The sequence below is a fragment of the Periplaneta americana genome, chromosome 16 (genome assembly GCF_040183065.1).
Source record: "Periplaneta americana isolate PAMFEO1 chromosome 16, P.americana_PAMFEO1_priV1, whole genome shotgun sequence".
In the NCBI taxonomy this organism is placed as follows: Eukaryota; Metazoa; Arthropoda; class Insecta; order Blattodea; family Blattidae; genus Periplaneta; species Periplaneta americana.
The window spans coordinates 161,334,633-161,357,526 of NC_091132.1; the positions used below are offsets into that span (position 1 = coordinate 161,334,633).

At 35.5% G+C, this 22,894-nt stretch overlaps 2 protein-coding genes across 5 annotated transcripts in view; both read left to right on the forward strand.

Moving 5' to 3' along the window:
- Positions 1 to 8,527, forward strand: part of LOC138691649 (zinc finger protein 235-like) — a 34,269-nt gene extending 25,742 nt beyond the window's left edge. For all 3 annotated transcript variants that reach the window (XM_069813837.1, XM_069813838.1, XM_069813839.1), the window contains one exon: positions 1,031 to 8,527. In XM_069813837.1, coding sequence (XP_069669938.1) covers positions 1,031 to 2,291 — 1,261 coding nt within the window. In that variant the 3' untranslated portion in view covers positions 2,292 to 8,527. The remainder of the gene's footprint in view (positions 1 to 1,030) is intronic.
- Positions 8,528 to 13,150: 4,623 nt separating this feature from the next.
- LOC138691650 (gastrula zinc finger protein XlCGF26.1-like) overlaps positions 13,151 to 22,894 on the forward strand; it is a 54,368-nt gene continuing 44,624 nt past the window's right edge. The window contains exons 1-4 of one of the 2 annotated variants that reach the window (XM_069813843.1): positions 13,151 to 13,297; positions 15,223 to 15,320; positions 16,726 to 16,863; positions 17,185 to 17,264. In XM_069813843.1, coding sequence (XP_069669944.1) covers positions 15,228 to 15,320; positions 16,726 to 16,863; positions 17,185 to 17,264 — 311 coding nt within the window. In that variant the 5' untranslated portion in view covers positions 13,151 to 13,297; positions 15,223 to 15,227. The remainder of the gene's footprint in view (positions 13,298 to 15,222; positions 15,321 to 16,725; positions 16,864 to 17,184; positions 17,265 to 22,894) is intronic. The other variant, XM_069813846.1, reaches the window with a different exon arrangement.

The window sequence follows — 22,894 nt, forward strand, 5'->3', positions numbered from 1 at the left end:
ACACAGGAAAAATGGTTTTCATTAATTTCTTAAGTTTGCCCTCCAATTTATAATGGAAATGTGTTGATAACATAGAAGAAATTGAGTCCTACTGCTTTTAGTCATCCTTGTCTCCTATAGATTTAAGACATTTCCTGTGTTCAAAGAAGGAAATTAAAAAAATTTATTGTGGGAGGTTTTGAGTGTCTGGATGTACAAGTTTGAAAATTATTTATTATTATTATTATTATTATTGTTATTATTATTATTATTATTATTATTATTATTATTATTTGTACCACCACTACCACTGATTATAATAATACTAATTATTATATTACTATGCAGTATCACGACATTTGCCACTAAGCACTGCAGTTTCACAATGGATTCTGCGAAACGCAAGCAAACTGTTCTTATGCTCAAACACAAGTTGGAGCTTTTGAATGAAATGGACAAGGGAGTTACTAGGACGAAATCACTTGCGATCCGTTGCAATGAGATTATTTCAACTTATGATTTCTGTTGATAGATGTGTATTTCTGTAGAAGCAGGACGGGTTGCGTTACTGATTGAGTGGATAGCAGTTTCTCGGTCTGAGATGCCTACAGAATTTCTGAATTTATTTTGCTAAATGCGTTCCCCCTTTTCGATATGCAAAGAGGTCAAGCATCTGTACTGTTTTTAACATTATTATTATTTGTTTTCTTCATATTATTATTACTATTATTATTATCATTATCATTATTGTTTAATTTGTACCATAGTTTTTAATTTCACTGTATTAATTTTGTCACTGTCTTGGACTCTATTGGCCAATGTCTGTTGTTCATCACATATATATTAATAAATAAATATATTATTATTACTATCATTATTGCTGTTATGATTATTGTAATTACTATTAGTACTTAATTTTTATGATAACCTATACAGAACTAACTAAAATGGAAGTCCATTGTCAATTTCTCCTATGTTACTTTACTTGTGACATATATTTCCATATTGGAAATTTAGACATTCATTTGACTAATGGCACTCACAATTTTAGTGTTGCAGCTAGCCATAATAATGGAGTTGCAATATTCTGCGAAAATATTCCTGAAGAGGACGACGGCAAGAAATACGATTGTGATATTTGCGGAATGTCTTTTCTCGACTTTGCAAGACTGAAAGGCCATTACCTCGTACATAAATGTAACAAGCAATTCAATTGCAATGTGTGTGGAAAGTGTTTTTCCCAGTCCAAAGATTTCGAAAAGCATTCACACGTTCACTCAAGCGAAAAACAATTCAGTTGTGACGTTTGTGGAAAGTGCTTTTCTAAATCCGACTATCTCAAGCAACATTCACGCGTGCACACAAACGAGAGGCCATTCTGCTGCGACGTATGTGGGAAGTGTTTTGCAAGGTCTGAACATCTCAAGAAGCATTCAGTGGTGCATACTGGCGAGAAGCCATTCAGTTGTGTCGTTTGTGGAAAGTGTTTTTCGCTCTCGAAATATCTCGATGCGCATTCATCCGTACACTCAGGCGTAAAACCATTTGTTTGTGACGTTTGTGGAAAGTGTTTTTCAAACTCAAACTATCTGAAGAAGCATTCACTCGTGCACACGGTCGCGAAACCATTCAGTTGCGACGTGTGTGGGAAATGCTTTGTAAGGTCTGAATATCTTAAAACTCATTCAATTGTTCACACTGGCGAGAAACCATTCAGCTGTGACGTCTGTGGAATGTGTTTTGCAAGGTCGGGAACTCTGAAAAACCATTCGGTGGTGCACAGTGGTGAGAAGCCATTCCGTTGTGAAATTTGTGGAAAGTGTTTTGCGTTATCGTACTACCTCGATGCACATTCATCCGTACACTCTGGCGTGAAACCATTCAGTTGTGACGTTTGTGGAAGGTGCTTTTCAAAGTCCAACTATCTGAATAAGCATTCACGCCTTCACACGGGCGCGAAACCATTTAGTTGCGACGTGTGTGGGAAATGCTTTGCAAGGTCTGAACTTCTTAAAGGGCATTCAATGGTGCACAGTGGCGAAAAGCGCTTCAGTCGTAACTTAAAACCATTCAGTTGTGACGTTTGTGGCAAGAGCTTTTCAAAGTCAAACGATATCAAGAGACATTCACGCGTGCATTCTGGCGAGAAACCATTCAGCTGTGACGTGTGTGGCAAATGTTTTGGAAGGTCAGAACATCTTAAAGGGCATTCAATGGTACATACAGGCGAGAAGCCTTTCAGTTGTGATGTTTGTGGGAGGTGTTTTGCAAAGTCTTCTACTTTGAAAAGGCATTATTCTCTGGTGCACTGAGGCGAGAAGCCATTCTGTTGTGATGTGTGTGGAAAGTATTTTTCACTCTCGAAATACCGCGATATGCGTTCGCGCGTACATTTAGGCTTGAAACCATTCCGTTGTGACGTCTTTGGAAAGAGTTTTTCGGTCACCGTGCATTTCAATTAACATTCACGGGTACACACGTCAGAAGCCATTCGTTTGTGAAGTGAGTGGGAACTTTTATAGACGCTGTTCAAATCTAAATGCATTCTTTCGTGCACATTGTAATGAAGCTATTCAATACCGACGTGTGTGCAACGTGTTCGGACGTGAAAATCGTTGCATTTATAAGGAAATTTTGTGGAGATGAAGTTGATCGGGATAAACTAGATCTGAGGTAGTTTCGGTGATTTCGGAAGTGAAAATAGTTCAATTTGATTTTTTGTGGAAATGCAGTTGATCGTATATGCAAAGAATAACAAAGCCTAAACTAACCAAAACTAACCTGCCACTAATTCTTATATGCAACGTGTGTATGCTGAGTAAGAATTGTACTGCTTCAGCGCTAGTTTAGTCGTTGATTATATATGTCTATGCATAATAAAAGCTCAAACTAACGAAACCTGGCCTGTCACAGATTCGTATATGCAAGGTGTATAAGGGGAATACGAAGGAAACTACCTCAAAGTTAGTTTAGCCAAATAAGTTGCCTATCATATTAGCCAGCTTTGTGTCGTTCGGTTTTAATACTATGGGTACTGCTGTTGGCTTGTTAGAAATGCTTCGAAAGTTCGGAAGAGCAAACTATTCAGTGACACAGAGTGAATTCACATGATTGACGTTTGATACCCCTTATTTTCAAATGCAATTAATTACCCCGTTTATGTGTTAGTATTGGCCTATTTCAAAAGTGTGCAAGGGCAATGAGAACGATTTGATTGAGCAGAGTCTGTTAGATGTCAGATCTTTTGGTAGTTTTAAAATTGTCAATTTTTACTAACTACTCCATTTTATTATATTTAAAAGGTGAAAATTACTTGCATGTTGATGATTTTAACAATATCTGGACAAATATCACTATTACGGTATCAAGCAGGCATATTAATTGGGATGGAATAACACCCCACACGAGTATCATTGTAGGAATCATTGCGCGATTTCTTAAGAGTTAATAATCATAAACAACATAATGAACTTAATACAAATAATTTTATTTTAAGTTTAATTATTTCAAATAGTACCACGATGCACTGTTCGTGTTATAGCTGTACATTTAAATAGGATCATGCGTAAGCAACCTTCACCCCAGAAATTCCAATCGAACCAAGGAATATGGGTTTGCAGTGGGGAAACTCATGGCCCAAAACGGGGGACCACAGCACCAAATGGATCCTATGTAAAAGTGCAATATATAAAGTAGATGAAGATGTCCATCCTCCACCACATGAAGAGGTGGAAGCAGTGCGTCGATGTACAGCACTAAATCCAGCAGCTTCAGCTCAGATTATTGAACGTGAACTGCAGTGGGTGCCATCAGACATGCTTCAGTTTTTGCTTTGAGGAAATCCCTAACAAGAAGTATAAACCAAAGGCCAGAGGATCTTTTCTGCCCACCCAAAATCTACCCGAGATCTTCGAGTTATACCACCAGAATTGCTCTCATTAGCATTTGATCCTGTCGAAGATGTACCAGCGTGTTTTCATACTGTTCTGGAGACCATGCCCAGAATGATAACAGATTTCGTCTAATATTTCAAGGCCACCTGCATTGGGATTATTACTGCAGGAGGGAGTCGGCCTGCTACAGAAGCTCGTTGTGCTCCTCACATATGGAATCAGTTCGAAGCAGCTAGATCAAGTGAACCCCACACGATTAACACAGAAGCATGGCACAACCGCTTCCAGAACATTGCTTGTAAGAAACATCCCACTTTATACAAACTCATACGTTATTTAAAGGATGAGCATTCAGATGTAGGCAGAATGATCCAGGATTTGGATCTAGGACGAAGAGTAAAAGAAGCACAAAAACAAAAATATAAAATCTTATATATAAGGCTGCAAAATATTTCACATAAGTATGATAAATTCAAAGACGAAGGACGTATCGTAGATTATTTGCGTGCCTGTGGTTACAACATTCAAATCTGAATAAATTCATCCAAGACTCGGTTTCTGCAATAAAATAGGCTTAAAGTTTTTCAGGAGATATGTAAACTATTCGGAACTTCGTTTCAACTAAATTATTGCTATATCAATTTTAAAAATATATAAAATAATAACTACTGTATACGTGAATTTCCTTTGTTCTAATTTTCACTTGGGTCAATTTGTATGGGTGAATTCTCCGGTGCCTCCATTGTCCATGGGTCAAATTTCATTTGGGTGAATATTTTTTATGTGAACTAGCACCGATATAAATGTACTTGAACAATACGAAATATACAAACATATATGGATAAAATGAGGTAGGCATACTTAGGAATCTGATTATATTCACTTGTTCATTACTCAATTACTAATATACTGTTTGGAAAAGTTAAGTTATACTGTACTAAATAATTGATTAAATGGCGATCTTACTCGTGTTAATTGTGTAAGGATGTGCGGCTTACAGGTGTTTCGGTGCTTCTTCAGACCATCCTCAGAACCTACTAGATCTCGGCGTCATCTCGAAGTTCGCTGTCTGTTGTGTGGGTGCGTTCGATTGTTGAAAAGTATTGAAATCTGCTGTCAAATAGTGTGTGTGTTCTGAAATTCATCTGTGTGTTGAGAATTTGATGAGGGTGTGTTTTAGTGAGTCTGTATATTTCATATTGTTCTAGTGTGTTGAGTTTACGGTTTTTCGGTTCTATGTGTAGGATTTCTATGTCTGTATTTATGTTATTGTATGTGTGGTTGGCATTAGTTATGTGTTCGGCATATGTAGATGTATTGTGGCCTCTGGTTATTGTTTTAACCACTTCTCTGATTAACCCGAGTTGTTGCTAACTTGTGTCAAAATTTATTAACCCGAGTTAATTCGTTTGAGTCCCATTTTCGCTGCTAAGGATTATATCCCGAATATATACGTTTCCATTCTTTCATTAACCTTTTCCTCACTAGATGGCTGCAGAAGTTAGTGATATTGCTATATCTGGTGTTGTGTTTTGTACTTCTTCCTTGCGAGTGGAATTCTATGCTCATATAGCATTCATACACAGTAGTGAGTAGATGCTAGTTAGTTTTGGCGGTTTCTGTTTGTGTTTAGTGTTCTTATGCTGTTTTGTGTAAATATGGATCAAGTTAGTGATTCCGAAATTCTTGATCAGGAATATATCCCTGTAGATGTCTAGGAAATGAAACATCGGTATCAGAACAGGAAGTTATAGACCAACAAACAAATTTAGATCAATTGATGTCCCATCTTTTCGACAGTGGTTTGAATAGAAGACCATTTCTTCTGCACCTCCGGGGTCCTCATTCCCTGAAATTTTAACAATATTTCTGATAACGATAATTCTCAATTTTTTAAATTATTCTTTAATAATGACCTCATCAACATTATATTCGAGGAGACGATTCGGCATGCTAATAAGTGTTCACAGAATGCTGAAAATAATTCGTGGCGGCCTACTACAGAATCTGAAATACGTGTACTTTTGGGCATAGTCATACTGCAGAACATTATTTACAAACATGAAGAACAGATGTACTGGTACAAATATTCAATGACTGCTACACCATTCTTCCCAAAACGCTCTCATATAGGAGAGCAGATACAACTGTCCGGAATGCAATGTGCCACTGTGCGTAATACGCTGCTTTCCAGTCTATCACACGACAAGCAACATTTAACGCCTTGATAACTGAACTGGTATTGTACCTCATAAATTAATCCATAAAAAAACATAAGTTGGTAAATAGTTCAGAAGAAAATCAAAGTGGGACAACTACCAGAGCTGGAATCAAGGTGCACAAGATAACTCGGGATAGTAATTCAGGTATGAATGTATGTCTATTTCATAGCGATTTTTTAGGTATGTAAGAAAATTAGTGATGTATAGTGATTCTGCAATATTAAATGACCTCTTAACGAAAATAAAACATATGACACTTTTTTTCACAAAACTGGTAAAATATATAGTAAGGAACGAGGTTAATTTGTTCTTAGTATCGAGTTTGGAATGATCTGCCTGTCTGTCCAATGTAGAAACTGTCGCAATTATTGCATGTGAGTTTGTATACGCCGCACATCCTTACATAATTAACACGAGTAAGGTCGCCATTTAATTAATTATTTATATTCAAGTGTTAGAAGTAGTGTACGAAAGATTCAAATGGATTATACTGTAAGTTACTACTTAAAACGTATATAGGCGTAGAGTTTTTGTTGATCAACGTCGGAATAAATTTGTTATGTATTTTCATTAGAATTTAAACAACAAAATAACTATATTCGTTACGGATAAATATCTCAGACCAGATGCTGATCCTCGTTTTGATTTGGCTAACAAAGTATGGACTCATTGGCTGAAGATTTTTGATAATATTTTATCTACAGTTTTAAATACTATTTCAGATTCAAACAAGTTAAATCTGATCAGTTATGTATCTCAATCTGTTATGATTGTATATCTGAAATTAGTAGCCTACATATTTATGAATTTGCCTTAGCCACTCTCAATGCTCCACATATAGCCCTGGAGGACGTAATGAAATATATACTAGTCATTTACCTGCAAATAGAAGAGAGCTATGTGGACAACCTATAGCTCACTATGGGACTATTCAGACACGCCTAACTCTATGTAATACAGGAAACTACTGTATTTTAAAGCCGTAAATCGACCTCAAAATGATTATATTCGTGACCTTTTTTTTTCCTGGACTTTCTTCTTCCCAAATACGTCAGAGGGTTTTGGAAGGTAATACTCTCACACAGGCTTTAAGCTAGAAAATAAATAATTGTCGCAAAAATCCACAAATAAAAAATTAAATTTGTGTGAAAAATAAGAAAATGTTGTAAAATATTCTAAATAATTGTACAAAAAAGATTAATTTAATAAGATTTATAGAAACAAAAATATATGTAATTTGTTTCTTGGCGTTTTATTACTTTAAGTCCATCTTACCACACTCTAGATGTGCATATGCAAGTAAATCATTAGACGTAGGTGTGTTTAGAATCCATTACTGCTGAATTTACATCACATCAAAATACGTTATTTTATGCGCACTCTAAACATTCAAATTCCTTACCAGTAGGCTCTTCAAGATTTATTATTAGCAGAGTGCTAACTCCTTTTACTCAAAGACGGTTTCTAATTACAGGGTTTACAAGATTTATGCAACTAAATACTCGCGCACAGTTTACGATATGCTATGGAATTACTGTATATAAGTCAATTAGAAGAAATTGTTCAGTTAACTTCATAACATACGTGAACTGTACCAAATTTTTCAAATCCATTCCTGAAAAACTATTGCTCAATATTTTTTTGAACATTGCCCGTGACATGAGCATTTCATTTACATTCAGATTCTCCAGAACTGATTAGTTGAAACACATCTCTGATTTCAATTACTGCATTACCATCTTCGTTTCACAAGTCCAATGTGGTTGTCACATTTTTGCACATTTACATTCAAAATTTGTTGCATTTTTAGAAGTCGAGTAGCAAAATGCGAGAAATGCGTGCTGTCACATTACAGCAAGCTGTGGAACAAGTTTGAACTGGGAACTTTCCTATTAGAACAGACAGAAACTGTCAAATGCGTACCGCAGTGCACTATTCTCTGCTTCTACTGCTAACGGAAAATGTAAACTAAAACTAAACAGTCAGGAGAATCTCCTTATTCAGAATGTGCATCCACTCCTGATTTATAGCCTAATGCAGCACACTATTTCGGCATAATAATGTTAAAATTAAAGAGACATTTTATTAAAATACGTTTTTCTTTCGCCTAACCATCCATCTCCCATGTTAATTAGAAGGAGAGAGAGATGCGATTCAAGAGTGCCAATAATGCGAAGTAAATCTTCACATTTTTTGTCAGAATTTATATACAGCCGTGGACGAATTTGGTTGAAAGAGAGGGAAACTGGAGGAAAAGCTTTAAAATGCATGGGAGGTGTGCTAACAAGGGAGTTTGGGGCTGAGAAAAATTGAATATGTGATCTCCAAGCCTGTTAGCCACTTTTCTCTCTCTGGTTTAATAATAATAAAAATAATAATAATAATAATCTTTATTGTCATTGAATGAAAAACTTCACTATAGACATTGTCAATTGTTTCAGTCTTACCGCAGTACATTTCATATATATATATATATATATATATATATATATATATATATATATACAAAATAAAAATTTAATTATAAAATTATGTAGATATTTATCAAATTACATAATATAAAGTTAAAAGTACTATATTTACTAGATAAAAGACAATATCAAGTACTAATTGTCATATGTTTAATAACTAATTAAGAATACTTCAAACAGAGGCTAATAATAAACTTTGAAAATGCAACATAAAGTAGTGCAATTTGTTCTGTTCACTAATACATTGAAATTTAAATGTAAATTGATATACCATTAGGTTTCATTTAAAATCTCACTATTAAAAAAAATTAAGAAACAACAACCATAACACTTAAAACTGCATTGTTTAAAATGTATGTCAATTTCAAAGAAGTCATTTATTGAGTAAAGTGGGTTTTTAATTAACCAACTGTACAATTTTGTTTTATAACTTTCAACAGAAAGGAGTTGAATGTTTATAGAGAGCTTAGTAAATAATTTGATTCCAATCAATTTATAGCATTTTTTTTGTCACACTAAGTCTACAAAGTGGATAATCTAATAATTGCCTATTCCTCGTTGTATGATTGTGTATCTCACTTCTCATATTAAAATCTTGCAAATGTTGTTTCATAAACACTAGAACATCATATATGTACAGATTTATGACGGTCTGAATACCTGTCTGTATGAACAGGGGTCTACAGTTGTTCTACTTTTTGAAGCTATCAGTATTCTAATAACTTTCTTTTGAATTAATAAAATGTCCGTAATATCACTAGGATTTCCCCACAAAATAAGTCCATATCTGAATACACTTTGAAAAAAGGCAAAGTATGCATTTCGAACATATTCAAAACTAACAATGTTCATCAATTTTTTTAACAAATAGGTTACAGAAGATAACTTAATGCATACATACCTAATATGTGATTTCCAAGATAGATGTCTATCTATGAGGAAACCTAACAGTTTAATATCCTCTTGGTTACACTCACTAATATCTTTTTTAGTAAATGTCAGCATTTGTGTTTTTTCATCATTGATAAAAAAAAACATTTTTATGAAACCAAACTTTACACTGCTGTAATGTGCTTTCTGTTTGTTCTGTAAGAATATCAAGTCACCTATTAACATTTACGAAAGTTGTATCATCTGCATACAAAATAACTTTAGAATTACAGTTTACAAATTGTCCAACATCATTTAACATAACTATAAACAGTAAAGGACCTAAAATGGAGTCCTGAGGGACCCCCACTAAAACGTGTGTTGATTCAGATTGTACACCATTTACAGAAACAATTTGAAATCTTTCTTCAAGATACGATTTAAACAGTTTAATTTCTTTTCCATTCACACCATAGTACTCAAGTTTTGCCAACAGGATCTTATGATTAACACAATCAAATGCCTTACTAAGGTCACAAAAAATTGCCTTTGTACTTTCACCATTTTCATATGCATGATATACAGTTTCCAAAAGAGAATTTACTGCAGCCACTGTACGGAAACCATACTGCTGATTTGAGATTAAGTTATTAGTTTCAATATAACTATAGAATTGATCTTTTATCAAGATTTCAAAGATTTTACTAAATATTGGGACTAAGGAGATAGGCCGAAAACTACTAGGCAATGTAATGTCACCCTTCTTGTATATAGGTATAACTTTTGCTATTTTTAACATATTTGGAAATACACCTTGTAGTATACACAATTTAATACAGTGAGTCATTGGCATAACTATACTATTAGCGACTGATTTTACAAGGTTGGCCGATATCTCATAATAATCTTTGCTCTTAGTATCATTTAACTTACAAATGGCTTCAAAGACCTGTTCACAAGATACCTCACTTACGGTGAAATTAACATTAACTCGAATGTTTGACTGATGAAGACTATTTAATGCTTCTTCTAATGATGTAGGTATACCGGAGATGATTTTACCTATTGGTTTTGTAAAATAATCATTTAAAACATTTGGATGCAGATCCCCACAATTCTTATTTTTGTTTTCACCTTTTTGAGCTATAGAATTTATTATTGACCAAGCTGCCCTACATTTATTATCAGCTTTATTTATAAACATTTCATTAGCCTTTTGTTTCTCAGCCTGTATCTCTTTCCTATAGGAAACCTGATAATCTTTGACTATTTTGTTATCACACAAGTTTTTTTTTTACACATATCTTGTAGTAACATTAATTTATCTTTCATAGCATGTAATTTAGGGGAATACCAACTTTTACCTTTAGAGCCTAATAAAGTACACGATTTCATAGACCTCTTTACGACAGGGAAACATGTCAAACTCCTGTAAAAAAGTTTAAAAAAATAATTCAAAATTTCTTTCCGCGGAATACTTATTTTTATCTAAGATGTTAGACCAATCATTACTTCTCAATGTATTTGAAAAATGTTGTATACCCAAATCTGTAAAACATCTAGTTAATATCATACTATATTGATTTACATTAGCGTTACGCTTAACTACAAACTTTAGTGCATCATAGTCAGATATGTTATTCTTAACTAAAGAGCACATATAATTGTTCTGATCCATATTTGTTATTATATTATCCAGGCATGCATTAATTCTTGTAGGTTCTCGATTTACGCAATGAAAACCTTCTTGACTTAGAAGGTTTTGTAACAAAAGGCTGACTGCCTACTAGAAGTTACGTCAAAATGAGCATTTATGTCGCCACAGATTACTGCCTCGCCCTTTAAAGATGTTAGGAAATTTAGACATTTTTCCATGTTCTCTAAAAATATATAAACACAGCCATCTGGTGATATATACAATGCAGCAATTATCAGCTTATGATCACTTAATTCAATTACGGTCATCTCAAAATTTTTTTCATCACATATATGACCTACATCAATCTGTTTGTAATTTAGATGTTTTTAACATAAATTACAACACCGCCATTTTTTTATTTAGTTCGGCAAAAAGCATTTCCTAAAAAATAGTCATCAAGTTGCACATAACTTATTTCACTACTTATTAACCAATGTTCACTGAAACAAACCACACTAAACTCTTTATCACCAAAGTATAAGTTTAATTCTTCCACCCTGTTTCTCAGACATTGTACATTCATATAAAAAATTGTCAAATTGTTTCTATCAGACTGCCCTGAACCAACTTCGAGTCAGGCTGACACAGATGAAGAATCTGCATTGGGATCTCTTGCGATTTGATTTGGATGAAGTCGACCGTAAAATTCTGACACAAACACTCCAGTGGGCCATAATTCAGGGTCTGTCAGATTACTAAACTTTTCTTCTTCCACTTCAATGTGAAAGGAGGAGTAAGAGTTATATTTGGTTTTAATTTTGTTTATCTTCATAGGCTCATATCCACTTTCTTTAACTAAATCTTCTGTATCTTCCTTAGTGACAGCCAGTTCTAGCCTCGTTACAAATAATGCTTTACTTCGAGGTAGCTTTTCTACAGCCTTTAGTTTGCATGTATTATTAGCCCCACGTATAATTTCCTTAGGCCTAATCTTTCTTTTATTCCGACTAACTACACTGGCCCAAGTATCTATGGATCTGTCTCTTTATCCGTAGAATTACTTGCAGGTTCTATGTTTACTGCTGGATTTATAGAACTTACTTTTGGTTTAGATACATTTTCGTAGCTTACCAATTTCCGTGGGATGTTTGCTGTACAGGTTATGTTATCTTCTTTTGTAGTTTCTGTTTGTTCGTATAATTCCTGTTTGTCCTTCAAGAGATCAATAATTACCTCTTGATCTTTCACTCTCTTTTCTAGTTATTCAATTAATTTATAAATCGTTTCAACCTCAGGAGGTAATAATGTTTTATCCACACTATCCACATAGTCCGACATTGTGCCACGCCCACTACACTCGTGTATCACAATTTCTCCCTCTTGATGAAAGAAATGTTGAAAGTATTTACTAACCACTTCACTAACATCGGAGGGAACACTTTTACTCACAAGGATCTCAATAAGCGTTTTTTTACTGAGTTTATTTAGCTCAGAAGGCGGCAGCTCACTGTTCGCACGATTAACATCCGCCATGTCGATACTAGTTCGTTCCTCCACTGAAAGTAAAAGCCGGAAATGGACGTAAATTATAATAGATACCACATAAAAGGAGCAGAGGGAGGCGTTACAGGAGTTCACTTAACGATCACAATAACAAACGCCGAAAGGTGTTAGTTGTACATTGAGAGGTACTTCATCCTTTCACAGTGCCAGTGGAGTCCAGTAAACTCGCTCATGTGACAAGTGTGATTTTCGAAGGCTGACCTAAGACCGCTAGAAGAAACACCTGGATTTGTAAGTCTGAACTGTAAAAGTCCCCTGTGCGAATAAAGTGGGGTAACGTCGCTCAAGTAACAGGGTAATGTACGCACCTAAGCCAGTGCATCTTTGTCGAAAATTGTTTGCAATATTAACGGAATCTCTATGGACAAAGGAATGTAGGTCCGTGACCCATTTCTTTTAGGGCTCATCCCGATAATCCTCTTAAGAGGCTAAGGAAATCCTCTGGCAGGATTGTTTATCCAGTTTATAATTTTCACATTACTGCGCATAGGTAATCCAGAAACCTACGTGTCACGGTCTTCTATGTGAATTACTATCCAGCTAGCGTAGTTATCCTTTCTAGACGATTCTTTTAGGTCTCTATATATTGGCTGTATAGAGCTAATTATTCTGTGCTAATTTTGGTCTTACCTCGTAATTACGTTTTACGGCCCAAAGCAGGTATGTAAATTTAAGTATTTCAGTGCACAGTGGGCAATATACTGTTGGATTGTATTCCGCAAAAGACAGGAGTAAACGACATCCTCAAACTTTCTTCATGACTTTCAATCCGTTGTGCTTTATAACAGATTGTACTAGAGACATGTATTTCATTCTTTGCGTGGTATTATGTATAATGTATTTCTGCAAATACCATTAAGTACGAGAAAAATTCGTACCGGCACCGGGAATCGTAGTATCGATACTACGAGAGGAGTTCGGCCGGCGTCGTGAATCGGGTCCCGGCATAGCTCAGTTGGTTACAGAGCACTCTAGCGCGCACAGCTGAGAGGTCCTGGGTTCGATTCCCGGTGCCGGTACGAATTTTTCTCGTACTTAATGGTATAAAAACAAACTGACTAGTCATACTAGTCGAGCAAAATATAATGAGGTGGGCGAGACCTCATTCATATTTGATACATTTCTGCAAATGTTTTCACTTATGTCGTATGACATACAGTTGATTCTTGCTTACCAATTGTATGTTGTATTGTCTCATTCTTTTTGCAGTATTTGTCTTATATGGAACTTGGGGTCTTGTGAATACTACTCTGCACATTAATAATTATTATAAGCTTTATCTGAATGTTGCAGAGAATGTTTTACTCTGATTACGCAGGAAGGAACAAGTGCACAATACTGAAGGAGCGAATATTTCGTATATCGGTTCTCATGACGTCATCTTATTTACTCGGAAATAGAAACGAAATTACACTCCTGATCTCCTCATCCCCCCCCCCCATCTCTCCTTCACTTCCTCTTATATCTGTCACATCTTGATATATTTTATATCACTCAAAATATCACATATTTCACACATTGCTTATATTTTATCTACATTAATTCGACTGCAATGCATATTATATTTTGAAATTACTTACATAGGTAGGCCTAATTTGTTTGGTGAATTATTGTCCCAGTCACATGTTGCTAAGGTGTGTGACTTGAGTGGAAGCTGTGGTGCGTGTCGTAGGAGAGTTGGTCAGGGAGTATTTTGTGACAGTTGTACAATATGATTTCATTGTGAATATAGTAACACTGATAGTGATGAGGTTAGCCTATGTGATAGTTGGTCATGTCAACTCAGTCACTATAAAACATTAGTTGTGAAACAGGAGGAAACCAACGCCAACCTACAATATGAGCGGGAACTTTTCAAAATTTAATTGGGAAATTACACACTGTATATCGTTCTGAAACATATCCGAAATTAATTTGTCTACTCCTACCGTTTTTTTTGCTATTTATTCTCTCTTTATTTTCATGACCAATTCTATCTCTTACTTTTTGTACTCATAATATATATATATCCCACCTGATGCTGTATTCCTAACTTTCCTAATTCTTAGTCCTTACTGACATGTAACATGACTAATTTATAATTGTCGATCATTTTGCTATTTACATCACTTCACTAAATAATTCACTATCTTTACACTATATTCTTATACTTTACATAATTTAAGCGACTCGTACACTTATCTTCCATTGTTCTACACTGTGTCTCTCATGTCCTTAGTTTTCTTTTTTCACTTCGTCTATTTCCTACTTTACTCATCCGACACTATTTAGTAAACATCAGCATTTTGTTGAAAACGCCCGATCGAATCCAGTGGAACAAATCATATATAGAACTTAGAGACAAACACTATCGTGAAATCCTCGACTTTATTGTTAGACAACTACTGTATTTTATTGCTAGTATCACATGCTCATCTGAGCTGATGTACACATTCGTTTGTATTTTTGTGGCAACTTTTGTGTGTTGTGGCCCTCGCACAGAAATAATACACTGCGCAGATGTGGACTTATTGCCAAGCTAGTAAGTCTATCTCAGTATTTCACATTCTGCATATTAACTTATATTACTTTATTTCCTTTTTCAGTTGTAATGGACGTGATCAAGATGGAACCTGGTTCCGACCCAATGGGTATACAGACAAGTGGTATCACAGATATAGAAGAGAAGAAGTCTTTATCTGAGGTATATTGAGAGCAATTACTATTTTATGCTCGACCATGCCGAAATGTAGTAATTATACACCTGGTAGCAGCCCTTTAATGGACCTCATTAAAGTACACTCATTTATTAAAGTCCATGCGTTCCATCAGTCATAAAATAGCATTGTAGCAATATGAAAGCGCAAGGATGGATTATTCTCGGATATGCAATCAAAAGACAAATAGCGAAACGTCACTGAGGCTGGAAATCCAATACTGTCGCAGAAGATTATGTTGAAGTATCGATCCGAAATAAAATTGAAATGTCAAATACAATATTAAACTCAGTCGAAGAAAACAACACACAAATTAACATCAATTCACCGTTATCTTCCAGCCTTTCCAGCATATTCCCGCAAATTCATTTCACCAATTATACAATAAATCACCTACATTTGAAATATAGTAAGTTCTGTTACTATACTAATTAGCGTTAATTGTAAATAAAATTCAAATAAATTCGTTTTGTCACCTCGTTTTTCAGTGTCTAATTTAATTTCAATTATACACCAAGATTAATGTTTATTTTACCCTCTAGATTATATCAAGGTCAATGTGGACATTTGTTTGTCGGAAAAAATCAATACTTTCGCGTCTGCGCACATCTCACAATTTACGAGGTATTGCACATGGTCAGTTCCGCTCCTCAGTCAGATAAGAATAAAAGGAATACTTCTGAATAATTTCAAGTTAGAAATATGGTCGAGCATAAAAAGTCGTATGAAACTTGACTATAATGGTAATTAAGACACTCGTATGAAAATTATGAAACTCGCTTGCGCTCGTTTTATAAACATACTCGTGTTTTAATTACTACAATTATAGGCTCGTTGCATAATGTACTATTCTAAATGCTTCATTTATAACTAGGCAGCGCATTCCTTTGTAATTACTTGCTCTTTCTCCACGAAATGAAACATAACTAAAAAAGTTCAAATTTGTGAATGTGAGGTTACAAACGGAAGTTTGTTTCACATAAAACACACATACTCACAAAATGGTGTGAATACTTACCTTCAGGAAATATATTACAAAGACAAAAACCTTGAAGTTTCTTTTACTTGCATGGACTTTTAGTAGAACATTTAAATAATATAAAACTGAATCAATAATAGGTTATTTAGAATAACATTAACCTTTCTATTTTGTTTTGGATTCTTCTGATCATACTGGCAACAAAATGTCATACAATAAATATATTCTTTTACTCGTATATCCTGCCTTACAACGTTTTTCAGATAAATTATTTTAATATTGGTTTGGGAATAGGTACTTTTGCGTTTGTTGACATCGGTATGAATAAAAATGTGGGCGGACTTTATAGTCACGGGTTTTCGTGAACAACTTTTATTCTCTTTTGTCTAAATATTTTGTAATTTTTGTTTCAGGAAGGAAATTTATTAGATTTGGACGTCACTAAAGTAAAAACTGAATGTATAGACCACAGATATGACATGAAATCGGAGATAGTATTTCAAGAATCTGCTGTGCCATTTGACTTTCCTATGCTGAAGAGTGAAGCTGAGGTGAGTGCAGTTTATGAAGTGTGTTGGTCGGTAGTTCTCTCTCTGTTACTTTCCGGCTGATGTAGCTGCTACAGTCATCCCTGTGATAACTTTTACTGTCCAATTTTCAAGTTAATTGTTTTACTAGCACTGTTTAGTTTATTTGAATCATATACCGTACTTGCTGGTAATCCATTAGTGTCAAAATGGATGCCCACATCCTTCACAAAATGTTTCCATTACTGACTTTGCTTTAAAGATTGGACGAGTTGTACATTTTTAGTGCTTGATTTTCATGTATTATTGTGCTCTGTGTCTGTCTTACATAATCTTCTGCTACAGGAAGAGTTTTGTGAGTTGGATCAAGTGAAGGAGGTCAAACTGGAAGGAACAGCAGAAGAGAATGAAGTCTCAACCGAGAGGTGAGTGTAATATACGAGTCCCTAAATTGTTTTTGGTTTTACTGCTCTATTATGCAATGACGACATAAACAAAATTTATCATTTCCACGTGATTATTTATATATCAAAACTGCAAGATACCTTGCGGACATAAATGGGATGAATGATATAATATTCTATCACTATCACGAACACCTGCCCTGCTGCTACTTTACCACACCTGCAACTGCCAACTAGTGGAGCTGACGGTGCTGCTCTCAAAGATAATACCAAGGCATAGACCTGCCTTCAACTTTTCACATTTAATAGAGAACAGTTCACTGACCATTTTCATTGACTAATGGAATGTACTCAGGAAATATAGTTCCTGTTGTTTTCTCAGGTTTGATCCAGCAGTTCTAGTAGGCTTTTGTGTATAGCTTTGAAGGAAGTGAGTCCTACTTCTCTGCAGCATGTCCATCACAGATCCTGAGTTCTAACAGATAAATTAGAAAACTTCTGTTGATTGCAATTTTAAATTTTAATTCTGTTCAATTTTTAATTCCGTAATACTCTTGTGTGTATTGTTCTTGGCTATTATTGGTCCGTGTCTCTTTATTAGCACATTAATGTAATAAAAATAAGAATAGCCTATTATGTGCCGTTAAAAGTAAAGGTCTTCCATACGGGGTACGTCTTTAGTAACTCATGTGGTCAGTTAATCCGTGTAGGGTATATGTCTTACAATATGCCAGATTCTTTGCCACAATCCCTAAAGTTTTTGTTCATTGACAAACTTGGTTCCCAATGCCTGCACAGCCTATATGTTTTGTTTTATTTTTGATACTTTGTGAATCTCGTCACCAGTACACTGGACGCTTCTGTGCATATTTACGATCCTTGGTCACTGATTGTACAATTAATATATTAATAAGTACGAAAATGAAGATAAAGACGATAGTTTTATTATTAATTTTATTGTTATTACAATTATTATTATTTTATTATTAGTATTAATCTAATGGCAAGAACATTGCTTACGAATCATATTCCTATTACACCCATTATTTTACTCATCACTTTCTAGTATCTCAGCTCCCTTGTTGATCTGTTGTCTAGACATGTATGTAGATGTAGATGTTGTCTGGCCATGTCTTCTTTGGAATTGCATAAGATGCAGGTTGGTGTTGGCATTATTCCAAAGTGGTGAAGGTATTTCCCGAGGCAATGATGATCAGTGCTGAGGCAGAAAGTTGCAATTCTTGTTCTCTCTGATCACTCTGCTGTGTTCAGGACTATAGTCGTCCGACGATTATGCTGCATTCCTTGTTCCACTACGTTATTATTTGTGTTCACATTGCTCTGATAAAGTAATAGTAGTGTGCTTTTTTTATTGTTAACCCAGGAGAAGGCACATAAGAATTTTACTTGAAGCAAGTAAAGAGATAGGTTTGGAAGTAAATCCCGAAAAGACAAACTATATGATTATGTCTCGTGACGAGAATAATGTACGAAATGAAAATATAAAAATTGGAAATTTATCCTTTGAAGAGGTGGAAAAATTACAATACCTGGGAGCAACAGTAACAAATATACATTATACTTGTGAGAAAATTAAACACAGAATAAATATGGGAAATGCCTGTTATTTCTCGGTTGAGAAGCTTTTATCATCCAGTCTGCTGTCAAAAAATCTTAAAGTTAAAATTTATAAAACAGTTATATTAATGGTTGTTCTGTATGGTTGTGAAACTTGGACTCTCTCTCTGAGAGAGGAACATAGGTTAAGCTTGTTCGAGAATAAGATGCTTCGGAAAATATTTGGGACTAAGAGGGATGAAGTTACAGGAGAATGGAGAAAGTTACACAACACAGAATTACACGCATTGTATTCTTTACCTGACATAATTAGGAACATTAAATCCAGACGTTTGAGATGGGCAGGGCATGTAGCACTTATAGGCGAATCGAGAAATGCATATATAGTGTTAGTTGGAAGGCCGGAGGGAAAAGGACCTTTGGGGAGGGCGAGACGTAGATAGGAAGATAATATTAATATGAATTTGGGGAGGTGTGATATCATGATAGAGACTGGATTAATTTTGCTCAGGATAGGGACCAATGGCGGGCTTATGTGAGGGCGGCAATGAACCTCCGGATTCCTTAAAAGCCAGGAAGTAAGTAAGTAAGTAAGTAATTATTATTACTGTTATTATCATAATTATTTAATTTGTACCATAGTTATTTATTAATTGTATTAATTGTATCACTGTCTTGGACTTCTATTGTCCAATGTCTGTAGTCCAGCACATAAATATTAATATTTAAATGAATAATTTTTATTATTACTATTAATACTGCTGTTATGATTATAATTACTATTATTAATTGTTTTAAGATAATCTATACAGAAATAACTGAAGCAGAATGTCCATTGCTAATGGCATATAGGGTCCCAAAACCAGTAGTGGACACAATTATCCATTTTTTTTTATGTAAATAAATTCTGAGTGGTTGATGTTTTAAGTGATTTATTTTTCAAAATATTCATCATATAGTCGACCTGGTTGGCAAGTTGATATAGCGCTGGCCTTCTATGCCCAAGGTTGCGGGTTCGATCCCGGGCCAGGTCGATGGCATTTAAGTGTGCTTAAATGTGACAGGCTCATGTCAGTAGATTTACTGGCATGTAAAAGAACTCCTGCGGGACAAAATTCCGGCACATCCGGCGACGCTGATATAACCTCTGCAGTTGCGAGCGTCGTTAAATAAAACATAACATTTTTTTTTTTTTTCATCATATATTTAAACACATATACATTCACTTAGGTATGTTTGATTTTGGGTGAATTTTTCTGGAAAAATTGTATATCACATTTTGTATAGTGAAGACAAAAACTTAGTAGTGGACACTCAAATTTTAATAGTGGACATAAAAAAATTCAGTAGTGGACACCCAGTCAAAATAAACAAATGATCTGAAAAAAAATGTAGTCTACCGTAAATAGTAAATAGTCTGCCTTGCGATTTATATATATATATATATATATATATATATAATGTCGTATGTAATTGAGATTGTTTAACCATAAATCTAGAAAAACACAACTTGAAATTTTACAATAATGACATTCAGAGAAGAAAAAATCACACTAGGCCTAGGCCATAGTTTCATGTATATTAATTAAAAAAAAAACTTCTACACAGTATGAAAACGACTCCACCATCAGGCATATGTAATCAGAAAAACTGTCTTCATCTTCACTGAGTGTAGCACAGTTGTGACAATGAAAGGTAACGCAGTCTTCCTCCATATCCTCTTCATCCAAGCGAAATGCATTCACATGTGACTTTGGTTTTTTTTTAAGTAGGTTATTTTACGACGCTTTATCAACATCTAGGTTATTTAGTGTCTGAATGAGATGAAGGTGATAATGCTGGTGAAGTGAGTCCGGGGTCCAGCACCGAAAGTTACCCAGCATTTGCTCATATTGTGTTGAGGGAAAACCCCGGAAAAAACCTCAACCAGGTAACTTGCCCCGACAGGGAATCGAACCCGGGCCATCTGTTTTCGCGGCTAGACGTGCTAACCGTTACTCCACAGGTGTGGACCATGTGACTTTGGGATGCATTTAAAGTTGTATGTATCTTTGCATTTGTCACATTCAACCCATGTCTGCTTCAGTTTCAAACTCTTACCATATTTCTTGCAAAGCCATTCGTTGGGATCTTCGTTTAATTTTCTTTTGTTCTTTTTCAAATTCTTCTTTTTTTTTCTGCTGACAAAATAAAGTGCTGGATCCACTTTTTTGGGAGGAGACAACTGCAGGGAATGGCTGTCTGTGTTGGGCCACTTTTTTTTCTGGGATCTTTGGATAAAAGAGACATCTTTTAAAGGGGCTGCTAACAGATCCCATTTCTTTAAGGGATATTATGGTGATGAACAAGATGGACCAGGCTGGGGGCAGTTGGCTGTGACTTGAGATGGATCTAGTAACTCAGCAGTGCTGCTTGCAGGTGTAGCCTAGTAGGTGATTTTTCGGATGCAGCTGTTTGTTCTAGAGATTCGTTACCCATTCCTGCAGTCACGCCAAATCCTTAGCAGATTCCTGAGGTGACCACTGCTCCCCATCTCGAACCTCCTTGAAATCTGCCAAAGTGACAGGATTAATTTTCTCCTCCAGCATTTCAATGAAGGTCTTGGTCTGGGATATGGAAGCTTCTCTGCCAGAGGATTAATCAGCTCTCTACTGTGGATACATTTGTCAAAATTAACAGTTTGACTTTTGAATGGATAAAGCTCAGTGTGTAGAAACCCATTCTTTATTACCTCTTCAGTAGCTTTCGTTGCAAAGACAGATTGCAAAAGAGCACAAAATGTTTCTTCGGTACATCCTTTGGGTAGTTCTCAAATTTCCACTGGCGTATAACATCCTTCCAGCCACCCTTGAAAACACTGGCTGCATGAGATGTAGTGCAACCAGCACGATGTCATTTGAGCTGCAGAAGTCACTCACACGGGAGCGGTGGACATCAACAAACATTATCACAGGTCGTGGAATATTTTCATTTTTCAATAACTCCATGAAATGATTCGAAATGTATTCGAAGAACACTTCGCTGTTCACCCAGCCACTCTCTGATAGACCAATTGCCCATAAATCTGGCACATATTCTGCAACATCTCGTGGCAATCTCTTGTACGTAAAAATGACGATAGGTGGCACAGTTTCTCTTCTTGCCGAGAAGTAACCCATTACTGTTAACTGTTCCTTCTCGTTGTTGGGTACCTGGTGATAAAAGTCCCCTCTACCCCATGCTCCAAGGACTTTACCACTTTTTGGGCACAACAGGAAGCCAGACTCGTCTGCGTTAAATACCCGCCTTGGATGGTTTAGAACGTTCCTGAAGCCATCTGCAGTTAAAGTTAATTCAACTTCTTGAAACCATTTCTCGATAATCTTCAATGAACTGATGCACGTGATCGATTTAAACTCTCTGCATGTTTCTCGGAATTTACAGGATTGCATTTCATAAATGCATGATACCTCGTCATTCCCAGGAAGTTATTCCTGAAGGGATTGGGTCGTTTATCTGCATCAAGCACCGTCTTCACCGCATTGCATAACAAGTGCCTTGCAATTGGAAAACCCTTCCTGGCCAATGAGAAAACCCATTGTGCAAGGAGGTTTTCTTCAGCTGCTCTCAACGTATGTGCTGGGCCCATTCTTCTTCCTTCAGGAATAGTGCCACTGCGCTTCCTGATTAGTGTTGATCTAGGTACCAGCTTCCTTCTTTGTCATACCATTTCGTACTGCTGCTACAGCTTCATTCATCTTCTCCTCAGGATACTGGAAGACAGGACGTTTAAGCACCATGCAACTTATGTAGGTCACAGTCTTGTATTTGAAAAACCAAATCTATAAGATTATACAGAAACTTATTTAGGCCTACACAGTAAGAAGAATCTCTAACAGAAAATGAAAACACCCAGAAGTGGGTTAAATCAACTAATTATGTTGGAAAATATTAAGCTGTCCATCATTAAATACTGTGTGTCCACCATTAAGAACGCTATTTAAATAGTGGACCCCCACGTGTCCAGTACTAAAATATTTAACAAAAGCATGCTTCACTACTGGACAGCCCCACTGTACAGATTAAATATATTT